Here is a 14,513-nt window from a genome sequence, read left to right as displayed (position 1 = left end):
ACTAAAAAAAAATACAAAAAAATTAGCCGGGCGAGGTGGTGGGCGCCTGTAGTCCCAGCTACTCGGGAGGCTGAGGCAGGAGAATGGCGGGAACCCGGGAGGCGGAGCTTGCAGTGAGCTGAGATCCGGCCACAGCACTCCAGCCTGGGCGGCAGAGCGAGACTCCGTCTCAAAAAAAAAAAAAAAAAAAATGTAAAAAATTCTGGAGCCCTAAGAAAAAATGGAAGACACTGGTGATGGTGCCTTCTGTCCATAAAATACATCTTAAGGTGGTTATTGATCTATTTCAGATGCTTGTGTAGGCAAGCAGAGCAGTTCACCTCTACACGCTTGGAAAGTGCGCTCAAGAACTGTTTTTCCAGATTGGTTTCAACCTTTTTCCAAATACAGATATTCCAGAGGTTTTGAAAGAGCTTGGTTTCTTAAAAAATGGCACGTGAAGTTTGCTTGTTTATATTAAAGAGGGAAAAAAAGTGAATAAGGAGAAGTAAGGCATCTGATTTCTCAGAAATATCTCTTTGAAATAACAAATAGTACCGAAATATTTTAAAAATACAATCTCTTCACAAAAAGAAAATAGAATGTTATTAGATGGTGCCACTTATGTAATGTCAGCAAAAATGCTTTGTGAAATGTCAGAAATTGTAATAAATACAATACTCTTTAAAAAACACTACTTTTATAACCAGGAAGATTAACGTATGCGCATTGTACAAATATATTAAAATAGAATAATATAAAGAAGGAAAAAGTAACTCCTAAATCTGACCAGTTTTAATATTTTAGAAAGTAACCATTTTAACCATGCTTCCTTCTTACCTTCCATTTTCTATTTTAAAATAGGCTTCATGGTTACATAATTGGATGAGAGTAGCTGACATTTTGAGGGTATACTGTGTACTAGGCTCTTGCCTTGGAGATTTTATATCCATCATCAAGTCTCCGGATATGCCAGCATCAACTTTCAAGGCTGGTGTTGGTCTGTTCCTGGTTCTAAGTATTTTTCAAAAATCAGTAATTCATTCAGTTCTCACATTAGCCTTATGATTTCAGTACTGTTACGATCTTGATTGATGATTAGCATGAGGAAGCTGAGGTCTAGAAAATTAAGGAACTTGCCTGGGGCTTGCATCCAGCTGTTGTGGAGTCACGCTTTATCATGTGTAATGGTCTCCTTTCCGCACTTTATCTTACATGGGAGTTACGTCGGTCTGCATGGGCGAGGATATACTCAGTGGTAACAAACAACTCCAAAAGCGTAGTGGCTTAGTACAAGAAGAAAGAGGATTTGTTGTTCATACTACATGTCCAGCTTGGGTCACGCAGGGTGGGGAGGTCACACAGGGACCCAGGCTGAAGAAGGCTCCATTTAAGTGTGTTCACTCTGGAAGGGATTGTGGTGAATTGCGTAGTGGTTCTTAAAGGTCTTGCCTGAAACTAACATACTACTTCCACCTCTGTTTCCTTGGCCAGAGCCAGCTACGTGGCCTTGGCTTAACTCAGGGCAGGGAAGTGTGATGCCACTGTGTGCTGAAAGGGTTTGCAGTGTAGTATGTGAATGGCATCTTCACTGTGCTGACTGTGTCAGGCACTGGGTTGAGCACTTTGTATACATTATTTCATGTAACTTCCTGTGTGTAACCCTGTGAGGTATGTCTTATCCTCATTCCACAGTGTTGAAATGAAGTTTGGAAAGTTTCATTTTTCTTATCTTGACTTTATACTTTGAAAAAAAAATTCCAAACCTACAGACTAGCTGAAGGAATAAGAAAACAACTGCTTCTCTCTCACCCAGATTCACTAATTGTGAATGTTTTGCCACATGTGTGCTCTTTTCTGCAACACACTTTTTCTTAAAAGCCAGCTGTTTAAGTTGCAGATAATTGACACTTCATCCCTGAATCTGTAACTTTGTTATCTATATAGAACAAGATATTAAACATCGTTACAATAATGTTATTTAACATGTAGCCACATTCACACTTTTCCCCAGTTGTTACCAAATTGTTCTTTTTTGCTTTTAAAAAATCCAGGATGTGATCTAGGACGGTTTCATTGTGTTTGGTTGTTGTAACTCTGTAGTCTCCTTTGGTCCAGAAGAGCATGCCCAGTTTTTGTCTTTCGTGAGGTTGGCATTTTTGAAGCGTCCAGGCCTGTTTTCTTGTCACATGTCTCATAGTCTTGTTTTGCCTGATTGTTTCCAGTAGGTTGTGGTGTAGTGGTGCATATTCGTGTTCGCATTTCCTCTTGCGTTGTTTCTGTTTGTCCCATCCTTGGTAATGCTCAGTCTGGGTGCCTGTTGGGAGTAGGACCTGCCAGTCTCTCCACTGGGAAGGTGCTTGGCAGGTTGGTCATTGCTCAGAACTGTAGAGAAAGTGGGCCAGGTCAAGAGTTGGATTTGGGTCTGAATGGCTCCAACTCCTGTGTTCTGCACCACTTTGCCGCATTGTCTCTTTCTTCTTGAAACCTCCCCCCGCCCGCCAAAAAAAGAAAAGAAAAAAAAGAAAAGAAAAAAGGTTCTTAATGGTTTTATAATGTCTTGTCTCATGGAAGTAAAGCAGTTACCTACCCATTCTCCTATTATTACATACTTACAGTGCTTTCAATTTTTGACTTGTACATTTTTAAAAAATACATCTTTTGTCCTTGTTTGAATTTCCTTAAATGCCAGAGGTCAGATTTTGGTTTCTTGACTGTTGGTTTTTCACCCTAAACTGCTTCCCCTGTTGCCTGTGTGTTCTTGAGGAAGTGGCTGCCCTGAGTGCGGTTTCCTGGCTTAGTAGAAGTCCACGTGCTTGTAGTTGTTGATGGCTCCCTCCTCAGCAGTGTGGGTGAGCCTTTCCTTTACTCTCCAGTGTCACTGTGACTGGGGGACCAGGCCTGTGATGAGAAGCGTCTTCCTTCGTCCTCAGCCCTGTGAGTGGGGCGATGCTCTCTCTCCACATTTTCAGATGAGGCAGCAGCAGGGCCAGGCCTGCCTCCATCCACCTCCTGAGCATGTCTTCTTTCTGCCGTATCCCCTCCTCAAAGCTGCGGCAGTCCCACAGAGGCTGCTGAGCACTGGGGTTCGGAGGACCCAGAGAGTGCTCCAGGTGGGGAGCAGCTCTCAGCCCAGCTCTGGCTCAGCCTCTGGCGTTCGCCGGGGTTGAATCTGCTAGGCTCAGGCTGAGCCATGGGCGTCATCTTGGGGAGGTTGGTAGGAGACTCTGCATCTTAAGGGGGTGACTCCACTTGCTCTGGGAACAATGGCAGCATCCCCGTCCTGGACCTTCTTAGATGGCTGGCACACTGCTAGCATCGTTCAGGACCTTGTCTCTAATCCCCACTGCGGCGCTGCCTGGGTGGGGTTGTTGGCTCTCCCAGATGGATGAGGGTCCTGCCCACGGCACGTAGCCTTCAGATGATCACCTGTGGTTCCTAGTCAGGGCTCTCTGACCCCTGGCCTGTTTGTGGCCCACTACATCTGTTTTCCCTGTGTGCCATATGGAGTCAAAAGTCATCTCAGGGTTAGCATTATATATTGTCAATAACATAATAACAATAATTATATGCCTTATCAAGCTACAAGCCTAATAGGCCAAAGATAGATCAGGCAGGTTGTTCCTGCAGCCAGCACCATTACATGTGCATGGCAGGTGTTTGTGGGATTACTGGGCTGGAGTAGTGTCCCACTGAGGGACAAGGTTTGAGCTGCATGTGTCCATCCTGGCCTGTGACCTTATGACACTCATTTTCTCACCAGTCTATTCACCATCTTTTAGATTTGATTAAATCCAAGGCACCCAACCTGAGGGTACATTTATTTATCTTTTTTCTTCTGTGGACTTGTTGCTGATGGCCAGAGGCAAAAACCTGAGCAGGCAGGCATCTTCTCCCCAATACACACTCCAGGCGTCTGGAGTCCTGGCAGTAATAATAGTAAAAACAAAAACTAAAACATAAAGAGAGGAGAATTTATATTGTAATCAAGAGACTGTTCCTTTAATGAGACTCATGTGATCATCTTCTTGGTACCTTTGCAAGTTTCCTCCCTCTCCCTTGTGTCTCCTCTTACCGTGCTTTCTCCCCAGACAGCTTATAACCTGCAACTCATCTTGATTTGCAGCCAAAGTGATTATACACCAGACACTCAGCGTCTTAGAAGACATTGTGGAGAATATCTCAGGGGAGTCCACCAAGTCTCGACAGATTTGCTACCAGTCGCTGCAGGAATCCGTTCAGGTCTCCCTGGCCCTCTTTCCAGCTTTTATCCATCAGTCAGGTAGGAGCTGGCCCAGAGGCCCCACTGGTGGGTGGTGCTAACAAGGGCCAGAATGCCCACTTAGATCTGTAAAGCACACTGAGTCAGTGCAGTACAGGCCTTGACTGGCTCCGTGCAACGAAACCCGGTGCTGAAGGGAAAGGGCAGTGGTGTTTATTTGCGGAGTCTGAGGCCAAGGCCCTATGGAAAAGTGAGCAGAGCCCTCCATATGGGCCTTGGCACCTACAAGAGAAGGCTAGAGAGCTTTTTTGGCTTAGTTCTCCTTATTTTGTGGCAAGGCGCATTTGCCGAGATCATTCCCCTCACCCTTGTCTGTCGCTGTCAGTGATAGAGGGCCTCTCTAGCTCTGTGGATGTACTTGCCCAGCTCTCATGAGAGCATTATAGTAGTCTTGTCAGTTTTACAAGAGAAATATCAAGCACTTCTCAGTCAGCAAATATTCATTGCCTCTTGCAAGCAGATTGCATGCAGTTAGAGCTGAAACACTACACAAGATGATTGTTGAGATCTGGAAGTGAAACTGCCCTAAATGTAAGCAGTATTTTCTGCAATTAATCCATTTAATGGACCAGGGCCATGCAATCTAAATACACCTTCATTATCCACTTTCAACCACTCAACCTCTGACCCAACTGCAGGGATTATTAGTCATAGGGGGAAATGACTGAAGCACTCAGGGGTTGACCCAGTTGAGTAGTTTCATCACTGTGGGCACAAAATGATCCCTCTCCAGTGACACTCTGACCATCACTGGATGTCGGGCAATGAGGGAGGGTTCGAGATGACCTTCATTTCCTGTAGTGAGCCACCAGGTGGAGGTTCCCTGTGTACCAGAACTATTTTCTCAGCATGTCCCTAATCATTTTCCACTTTCTGTCACTGGCCCTAATGGTGTTGGGGAAATGTTTCCAGCAGGAAGCCGTAGAGAAAGCTGATAGTGCAGATTTCAGGAGTAGGTCGATGAAGCCCAGGATTCTGGTTCTCCCTGTGTGCAAACCTGTGACGGTGTCTCTGCCCCTTTCCCCCAGATGTGACTGATGAGATGCTGAGCTTCTTCCTCACTCTGTTTCGAGGCCTTAGAGTACAGATGGGCGTGCCTTTCACTGAGCAAATCATACAGACTTTCCTCAACATGTTTACCAGGTAACCACAGACCCCTCATCCGTGGTTTTCAGATTCAAGGGAGAAGTAGTGGGTCTGGCGACAAAGTGTGGCTTTTTGCTCCTGTTCTGTACTTGCCACAGCATGGGTTTTCATGCTGACTCCCAGAGAAACATGTGGTTGCTCACTGTGTGGCTTTCTCATCTGTAGAGAGCAGTTAGCTGAGAGCATCCTCCATGAGGGGAGCACAGGCTGCCGGGTGGTGGAGAAGTTTCTGAAGATCCTGCAGGTGGTGGTCCAGGAGCCAGGCCAGGTGTTCAAGCCCTTCCTCCCCAGCATCATCGCCCTGTGCATGGAGCAGGTGTATCCCATCATCGCCGAGGTAGGGGCTCAGGCAGTCTCCTGTGCGGCCCCCCATCTCCAGATTGGGAAGGGAATGAGATTTCACAGAAAATGGATTGTGTTTTAAAGTTCATTTGTTAGTTTAATATGCTACTAAAGTCATTTCTCCCAAGGAAGAAGGCCTTTAGCGTGGTACAGTCTTGATATTGATCGAGTTCATTGGAGCTAGTCTAGTGTAAGCATAGCAGTTATTCCACAGGGTCAGTTGCTAAGATCAGTCTCCTGCAGCAAATAATTTATACCTTTAAGAGACTCTGGTTTTCTATAGCAAACATTCTAACATATGTACTTTCCTATTAGAAACATTCATGGTCTCGAGGATACAAGGCAAGTTCTTGAAACCATTCAAACAAACCTTTCAATGTTACAGGAAAGCCCTTTGTCCTTAGAAAATAGGCAGGCACTCAGCATGATAAGACCAGGAACAAGTATAGATGTAATTTCAGTTTTTTTGGTAATAGTCATATAAATAAGAGCTAATCTTTAACTGTCTGAACTGAGACTGGGACAGGTCTGGTCTGTGGGACAGACTGGCCTATGAGGCTGCTTCTGGGGACACTTGTGGCCCCTGGTATCTATTTAATTTTAATCAACGCTGAACTGAATATATGTGGGCCTTCTGCCTTTGAATTCTGCAGAGACATCTGGAATAAGGGATTGCGGGTGTTGGATTCAATGAGAAAACACTGCTGAGCCTGCCCCTTCTCCTCTACCTCCTCTCAGAATCCTGGCTGCTGGGAAAGAGACTGGCCCAGAGAGCCTGGCTCCCAAGTGTTCTTTAAACCCTCCTCTTCTGGGGAGCAGAATCACTTTAAGGCATTGGGTCTGTCTTTAGCCTCTGTGGTTGTGTAAGACCAACAGGTTAGTGGGACAGCATTTTTCATCCTGGGAAAAGGAACAAGCAAGATGATCTGACAGGTCGAATAGAACAGAAAATCCATACTCCTAATTGTTCATCCACTTGGTAGCTTTTTTCTAGTGTAAAAGCTGAGTGCTCATCAGAAAAAGGGGCCCCTGGCGCTGACCCGTGCATTCTGTCTCAAATGTGGGCCCTGTCTCTGCTGAAGAACTCACGGTGTGAACCGCCGACTCCAGGGGCTGGATGTCTTTTGCACATGCAGTGACAGGACTCCAGGGGCTGGATGTCTTTTGCGCAGGCAGTGACAGGCATGTGGATGGAGTGTTGACACTTGGCGTGCTGTCACGAGGCATCTCCTAGGCATCTTTGCTGCCCTGGGCCCAGGCTGGAGCGGCTGCACAAGCTGCAGATCTGAGCGTCTGTGTGTCTCTGCAGCGTCCCTCCCCTGATGTGAAGGCTGAGCTGTTTGAGCTCCTTTTCCGGACACTCCATCACAACTGGAGGTACTTCTTCAAGTCCACCGTGCTGGCCAGTGTCCAGAGGGGGATCTCTGAGGAGCAGATGGAGAATGAGCCCCAGTTCAGTGCCATCATGCAGGTAATGTCGGGGCGGGGGAACTGCCGGGTGACTTCCTCTAACCTGGCACTGCAACGAGTCCTGTCTTTGAAGCCCCACAGTCTTGGGTCTGAAGCTCAGTTCTGCCTCTTAGTATTGATGAAGTTAATTAATTTCTTGGAACCTCAGTTTCTTCATCTGTAAAGTGGAGCAAATGTTGCCTGGGTCACAGGTTTGTTTTGAGGTGAAATGAGATGACATACACAAAGTGCACGACACTTGGAGATGCTTGATAAACGTCAGTTCCGCTGACCTCATAGTGCTGTTTCCTCAAGTGTAAAGAGTCTGCTTATGCCAGAGTCATCCAGGACCTTCTTAGCAGGGAACTGCCTGAATAGGAGTCTCTGCAGGAGGGCCCTGGACCTGCACTGTGATTCTGACTCTGACCATACTAGGAGAAACACTGCCCTGGGAGGCAGGGCAGATGCAGCTGTCCATCGGAGACAGTGCGCTGTCTGGGGGCTAAGCACCCCTTGTTGTGGAAGACTGGGACGGCATCCCCTCACGCGGACAGCCAGCCTGCTCTGTGGCTGCATCAGGCACGCTCCCAGGGTCTGCATTCAGGTGTCTGACATTCTCATCTGAGTCTAGCTAGGGGAGTCTCTTTTTGTTTTTTCAGTGCATGCTTTTCCTCATGGGGAAGCAAGAGGAATTTCCACCCTCCCTCCAGCTCCCTACCAGCACACAGCATGCCTATGGGCATGCGCGCGCACACACACTCTCATATACTCGCTGACTCTTGTGTGGCAGTTCTTTTCAAGCACGTACCCTTGCCCTGGACTTCCCATCCCTGGCACCCAGCGAGGCCTCAGGTCTGCAGTACTCAAGTGTTTGTGCCTCCCCTGCCTTTCTCTTGAACGCTGTCCTTGCATGGAAGACTTCTTTGGCAGGCTGGTGCCTGGTCCCCCCTGACGGCTGGTGAAACGCACTTTGGAGCATAGTTTCACAGTTTGGCAGTTTCTTTTAAAGTTGAATATGTAGTTACTGTATGACCTAGCAATCTCACTTCTAAGTATTTTACCCAAGATAAATGAAAGCATATGTTCACACAACCTGTACACTGATGTTTATAGAAGCTGTTTCATAATTGCCAAAAGCTGGAAACAATTTGAGTATCCAGCAGCTGAATGGATGAACAAACTCGTGCGTGCCTCTAAGGGACTGGCACTCGGCAGTAAGCAAGCATGGATTCTTGGTACATTCAGCAGCATAGATGAGTTTCACATGCATTCTGCTAGGTGAAAGAAGCCAGATGCCAAAGGCTATGCACGGTGGGATCCCATGCCATTCTGTGACATTCTGGAAAAGGCAGAACTATAGGGACCGATAATGAGCAGTGGTCGCCTAGGGGTGGGGGTGTGAGGGGACGTTCTGGGCGATGGAAGTGTCCTGTCTTGGTTGTGATGGTGGTGGTACAACTCCACAGGTAGGTCAGAATTCATAGAAAGATAAACCTCAGAAGTTTTACTCTGTTATACTTCCATGAAGCTAACTTTAAACAGTAAATAAGTGGAAACTATTGGTCATCATGGAGATCTCATCCCTGCTGCAGGGATTACAAGATCCCCCTCTGGTAGCTTAGGGGCCCAGGGACAGAATGACGAAGCAGTTGCCACTTGTTTTGTAGGGGGTTCCTGTAGACGACCGGCCTTCCCCACTGCCCCACCTCCTGCACTGCCCCCATGGTCACTTTCTATTCTTTCTATTGGAGAGGGCACTTTGTGTTCGTGCGCGGGGTGTTTCTTTTTGCCCCTGAACTAGTAATTTTTTTTTTTTTTGAGACGAGTCTCGCTCTCTCGCCCAGGCTGGCGTGCAGTGGTAGGATCTCAGCTCACTGCAACCTCTGCCTCCTGGATCGAAGTGATTCTCCTGCCTCAGCCTCCCGAGTAGCTGTGATTACAGGCGTCCGCCACCACACTGGGCTAATTTTCGTTTTTTTTTTTTTTTTTTTGAGATGGAGTCTCGCTCTGTTGCCCAGGCTGGAGTGCAGTGGTGTGATCTCCACTCACTGCAAGCTCTGCCACCTTCTGGGTTCACGCCATTCTCCTGCCTCAGCCTCCCTAGAAGCTGGGACTATAGGCGCCTGCCACTACGCCTGGCTAATTTTTTTGTATTTTTAGTAGAGACGGGGTTTCACCATGGTCGCCAGGATGGTCTCGGTCTCCTGATCTCGTGATCCGTCCGCCTTGGCCTCCCAAAGTGCTGGGATTACAGGCGTGAGCCACCGCGCCCAGCCAATTTTTGTATTTTTAGTAGAGACGGGGTTTTACCATGTTGGCCAGGCTGGTCTTGAACTCCCAACCTTCAGTGATCTGCCCACCTGGCTTCCCAAAGTGCTGAGATTACAGGCCTGAGCTTCCGTGCCCGGACCGAACTAGTAACTTTTACACCCAGGAATTCCAAAGCAGTTTAAAAATACTTTGCTTAGCCCCCAGGCAAAGGCTTAACCTCTAGGTAGAGGCTCCATGAAGGAGCCTGTAGGGCTTGTGGCTTATGAGACATGAGATGCAAGGAGAAGGAGGGCAAGGAAGGGGATTGCTTGGTTTGAGCAGGGGCAGGCAAGCAGGCTTTGGTGTCTGCCAAGATTGCTGAGGGATTTGGCTAGAGGTGTGAGCTTCTTGCTTCAAAGCCAGGTCCTGTGATGGGTTTCTAGAGGTTGGTTACAAAAGGTATATATGAGACCATAATAAGAAGCAAGGCCCAGTGCGGGAAGCATGAGCTCTGAGACTTAGGAGGAGAGTCGCAGAGGTCTGAGCTGGTGGGTCAGAGGCATCAAGACAGTGGGTGCCCTGGCCCTGGCACTTGTTCTTCTGACATGGGGTAGATGCCCCAGAAGTGCTTGGTCTTGCAGTTTATAAAATGGTGGTCTCATTTCCTAGGCTTTCGGACAGTCCTTTCTCCAGCCTGACATCCACCTTTTTAAACAAAATCTCTTCTACTTGGAGACTCTTAACACCAAGCAGAAGCTGTACCACAAGGTAAGTGCCCCAGCTCTTGGAAAGATTCCTCCATCAGGGGCATCGTGGCCTGCATCCCACCCTCAGGTTACTCACTGGAGAGTGTGACGGAAAGTGGATGAACCCGGGACAGGCCCCTGGGGGCCGGCTGCTGCTCACCCAGTCTCTCTGCCTGCAGAAGATCTTCCGGACCACCATGCTGTTCCAGTTCGTGAACGTGCTGCTCCAGGTCCTGGTCCACAAGTCACATGATCTTCTGCAGGAGGAGATCGGCATCGCCATCTACAACATGGCCTCTGTCGACTTTGATGGGTTCTTTGCTGCCTTCCTCCCAGAGTTCTTGACCAGCTGTGATGGTGTGGATGCCAACCAGAAAAGTGTGCTGGGGCGGAATTTCAAGATGGATCGGGTGAGGAGAGAAAGAGGCCGGGCTAAGAGGAGGGCAGAGTGGGCACTCAAGCCTGGCACCTGTGCAGCAAGGAGGGGGCACATTGAGGCCTCTGGGTGTGGTCTGTGCCCACCCTGCAGCTTGGCAATAGCTCACAAGATGCCTGCTGACCCACTGCTGTAGCCTGATTGAGGGGCACAGCTTTTTCCCCAGTCTCGGTGTCTGTAGCACATATGTTCTTAGTCTCAGCCATGGAGGTCCCGAGTTCCTGGCTCTGCAGCCCCTCCATTTGTCTTGGCATCTTTGTTGATACCCAGGGCCCTGCCGTTCTCCCTCCTGGGTGGCGAGCCTCGGTGGGGCCAGCATTGGAGTGTGCCCAGGCTTGCATTCAGGCTGAGATGGTTGGTGCTTGGGAGCTGCACTTCTGGGTCCCCAGGGTTAGAGGTGGGACCCAGGTTCCCGGGCTGTCTTGGGCTCTTTCCAGACCGGCCGCAGCTCATCTTGGGCTGAGTTGCTGCCAGGTCCTGGGAGGAGCCCTCCTAGTACCCTCTTGTCCCACTGCTGCTGCCTGTGCAGGGACTGTCAGGTGGGCTGTCCCCACCCGTGCAGCACCTCGATGGGAGCTGGGTGCTGCTGGCTCTCGGTGTCCATGAGGTCATCTTTTGTTGGAGCCTGACAGTGCCTGGGGCCTCCTTCCCAATGGGGGCTCACCTGTTCTCTTCTTCCTGTGTCAGGTGACCAGGCCTCTCCCTTGCCTGATAGAAACTTCTGGGAACTTTTCCTTGTACCACTTTATACTTGATGAAATTAGAAGAAATCGCTTTCTCCCTGGTCCTCTTGGGGTTCTTGACCTGAGTTCTCTGTGAAGCAGCTTGTCCACGGCTCCACTGTAGTGCTCAGATGCACACACTGCTCTTGCTGGCGCAAACCTGGCCGCCTACTTTCCTCATTTGCCACGTGTGGCAGGGGAGCTTTTGCTTAGACTCATCGTGTTCTCCTTTGTCTTGGGATCTTCCTTGTCTTGGGACTCATTCTCTCCTAAGCCTCTTCCAGTTCACTTTAGCCCCTGGGTATGTTTTTTCCTTTTTCTAGAGGCCAGATCCTAATACTTAATTATCAGCTTATAATGATACCAATATCAGTCAACTTTTTGATTTAAAGCTGTGGTTTCAAAATCTAGTTATAGGCCGGACACGGTGGCTGACACCTGTAATCTCAGCACTTTGGGAGGCCAAGGCGAGTGGATCACTTGAGGTTAGGGGGTTCGAGACCAGCCTGGCCAACACGGCAAAACCCTGTCTCTACTAAAAATACAAAAATTAGCCAGCTGTGGTGGCTGTAATCCCAGCTGCCTAAGAGGCTGAGGCATGAGAATCTCTTGAACCCGGAAGGCAGAGGTTGCAGTGAGCAGAGACTGTACCACTGCATTCCAGCCTGGGCGACAGAGTGGGACTCTGTCTCCAAAAAAAAAAAAGATCTAGTTAATATCAGAAGCACCTGGGGTGCTTATTAAAAATGGAGAAACAGATTTCTATGTTCTACCCAGGAAATTCTGGTTTGGCATTTGGGAGCCACTGATTTAAAAGACATCCCTTAGTTGGTTTTTTGAGGGTGAAATAAAAGAATCACCACCTTCCATTCAATCACTCACTGTGTGTTTGAGGCCAGCTGCTTCTCAAGCCCCGGGCCAGGAGCTGGGGGGCCAGTCCCAGCCTTCACCACGTCTTTCATGGTAGACAGGCCAATACAGCGCCCTCTGTGGACTACACAGTGCCAAGCATGTGACATGTCCTGGCTCGAGTAAGCCTTCCAACAAGCCTCTGAAGTGTGGGTCCTGTTACTCCCCCATTTCACAGATGGCGGGGGCTCAGAAGGTGAGCAGTTCACAGAACTTGGAAGTGGTAGAGCCACGAAGCAGGAGGCAGACCTGGATGTTCTGACCCCAAAGCCTGCACACACTCCCCAGAAGCAGAGAGCTCAGGACAGAGGTGGTGACCTGGCTGCTGGGGCCAGGAAATAGGAGGCATCTGTGCAGACTTTGGGAAGAGGCAGGCTTTGAATGGAGTTCTGGAAGAGCAATAGCGGTTGGGCAGGAAAATGGACTTGGTCCTGCTCCTGGCTCTGCTGGGGCTTGCTGGGCCTGTTTGAGTCCTCACCAGGACCTACACTGCAGGCATTCAGCATCCCACATTGAAAAGCAGGGTCTCCCCGTGCGCATGGCGGCGGAGGTCAGGGCCTCACTTCTGGTCCAGGGCTTTCCATGACCCATGCTGCGCCCAGTGGGACAGGCCTCGGGACTGTGTGTGCTGCTGCTCGGGTGGTTCTCGACTGGCAGAGGCAGCCTGGAGCCCCATGGGTAAGCATTCTGCAGATGTCACTGGGTGTGCGTGTCACCTCGAGGGGCCATGGTGAAGGAGAGGGCTGTCACTGCAGCCATGCCTGTGTTTGAGGGCCCGGACTCAGGAGCAAGTATGCTGGTCCCTTCTGTGTGAGCTGGGGCCAGCTTCTTCATGGTGCAGTGCTTTGGTCTTTCTGTCCTTAGACTACTGATTCTGGTGATTCTGGTATGGCTTGGTGGCAGCCTCGTGGTGAGGACTCAGTGAGTTGATGTCTGTATGTTGATTGCAGCAGTGTCCGGCACCTGGCAGGCCCTAGGGACATATTCCTCTTGTTCTTTTTCTCCCATGGCGCCTGGCACAGAGCCTCTGACATTTAGTGCAACAGTGAATAGAAGTTTTGAGTTTTAGAAAGTGCTCCCCTATCTTCAGTGCACACTCTGGGATGGAAGTAGCCGTTGGGGTCTGGTGGGTGGGTGACCTGGTGTGTTGGGTGGGTGTTTGGCTGCAGCTATGCCCCTGCCTTCCAGGACCTGCCCTCATTCACCCAGAATGTGCACAGGCTGGTCAACGACCTGCGCTACTACAGACTCTGCAACGACAGCCTGCCCCCTGGCACTGTGAAGCTCTAGGCCTGCTACTGCCTGGGGACATGGACTTCTGCTGCTGCCACCTGCGCCAACCCTACCTTCCACCACAGATGTCTCCCAGACGGGCCTCGGTCACACTCCTTGGCTTCTCCCACGCCAAGCAGCGCTGCCTGCCTCTGCCGCTCCTCCACATCTTGCCGCTGCCCAGCAGAGCTGGCTTCTGGGTCCACCTGAGCACTGGATGGTGCTCCCAGGGCATTGGAGCAGGTGGAGGGGTGTGTGGCCAGGTACTAGGAGGCACCGGGAAATCCCATGGGGGTGGCCCATGCAGACCAGGCGCATGTGGGTCATGGGGCAGATTCGCCAAGGACAGCTCACGACAGTGCCACCTTCTCACCATTCCAGCCAAGGAGAGCTCTGACGTTGGAACTGCTCTGGCACGTCTGTCAAGCCTCCCCCGCCCCAATTGCCTTGAGATCTCTGCTCTTTGTCAGAGATTTGCAAAGACTCACGGTTTTGTTGTTTTCTCATCATTCCATTGTGATACTAAGAAACTAAGAAGCTTAATGAAAAGAAATAAAATGCCTATGTTGTTGTTCTAGAAACCCTGACTGGGGCGCTGCTTGCTACTCACAGCCTCCTTGAGGCCGGGATCCCAGCAAGGTGCATCCTGGTGGGAACGTGGGCAGTGCAGCTTGGAGTGGGCTGGCTCCTGGCGTCTCCCACTTTCTAATGGCGTCTCCCTGACCGCTCTTACTCAGCGAGGGGAGGGGTCTCACTGACAGTTGGCCAGATGATGGAGGGAGGCTGGAGTCCAGAAGGGAGGTCTCGCTGATGGTTGGTCTGGTGCTGGTGGAGGCTGGAGGTTGGGAGCGGGTGTTGCTGACGGTTGGCTTGGTGGTGGAGGGAGGCTGGAGTCCAGGCTGCCTGACTCCTGTGGTCCCTGTGGCATGCACACCCCCTGCCCCCCAGTGTGGGAAGTGTGGGCTCCGCCTTCCCCACCT

At 49.9% G+C, this 14,513-nt stretch overlaps 1 protein-coding gene across 3 annotated transcripts in view; it reads left to right on the top strand.

Moving 5' to 3' along the window:
• Nucleotides 1-14,114, top strand: part of XPO6 (exportin 6) — a 117,163-nt gene extending 103,049 nt beyond the window's left edge. For 2 of the 3 annotated variants that reach the window (XM_033217917.1, XM_033217918.1), the window contains 7 exons: nt 4,106-4,261; nt 5,290-5,404; nt 5,573-5,744; nt 7,059-7,220; nt 10,118-10,216; nt 10,374-10,604; nt 13,450-14,114. In XM_033217917.1, the coding sequence (XP_033073808.1) occupies nt 4,106-4,261; nt 5,290-5,404; nt 5,573-5,744; nt 7,059-7,220; nt 10,118-10,216; nt 10,374-10,604; nt 13,450-13,551 (1,037 nt within the window). In that variant the 3' untranslated portion in view covers nt 13,552-14,114. The remainder of the gene's footprint in view (nt 1-4,105; nt 4,262-5,289; nt 5,405-5,572; nt 5,745-7,058; nt 7,221-10,117; nt 10,217-10,373; nt 10,605-13,449) is intronic. The other variant, XM_033217916.1, reaches the window with a different exon arrangement.
• Nucleotides 14,115-14,513: the final 399 nt, after the last annotated feature.

This window comes from Trachypithecus francoisi, unplaced genomic scaffold, assembly GCF_009764315.1.
Source record: "Trachypithecus francoisi isolate TF-2019V2 unplaced genomic scaffold, Tfra_2.0 Lachesis_group10, whole genome shotgun sequence".
Taxonomy (NCBI): Eukaryota; Metazoa; Chordata; class Mammalia; order Primates; family Cercopithecidae; genus Trachypithecus; species Trachypithecus francoisi.
Note: the sequence above shows the minus strand (reverse complement) of the source record. Positions and strands in the feature narration are given on the sequence as shown.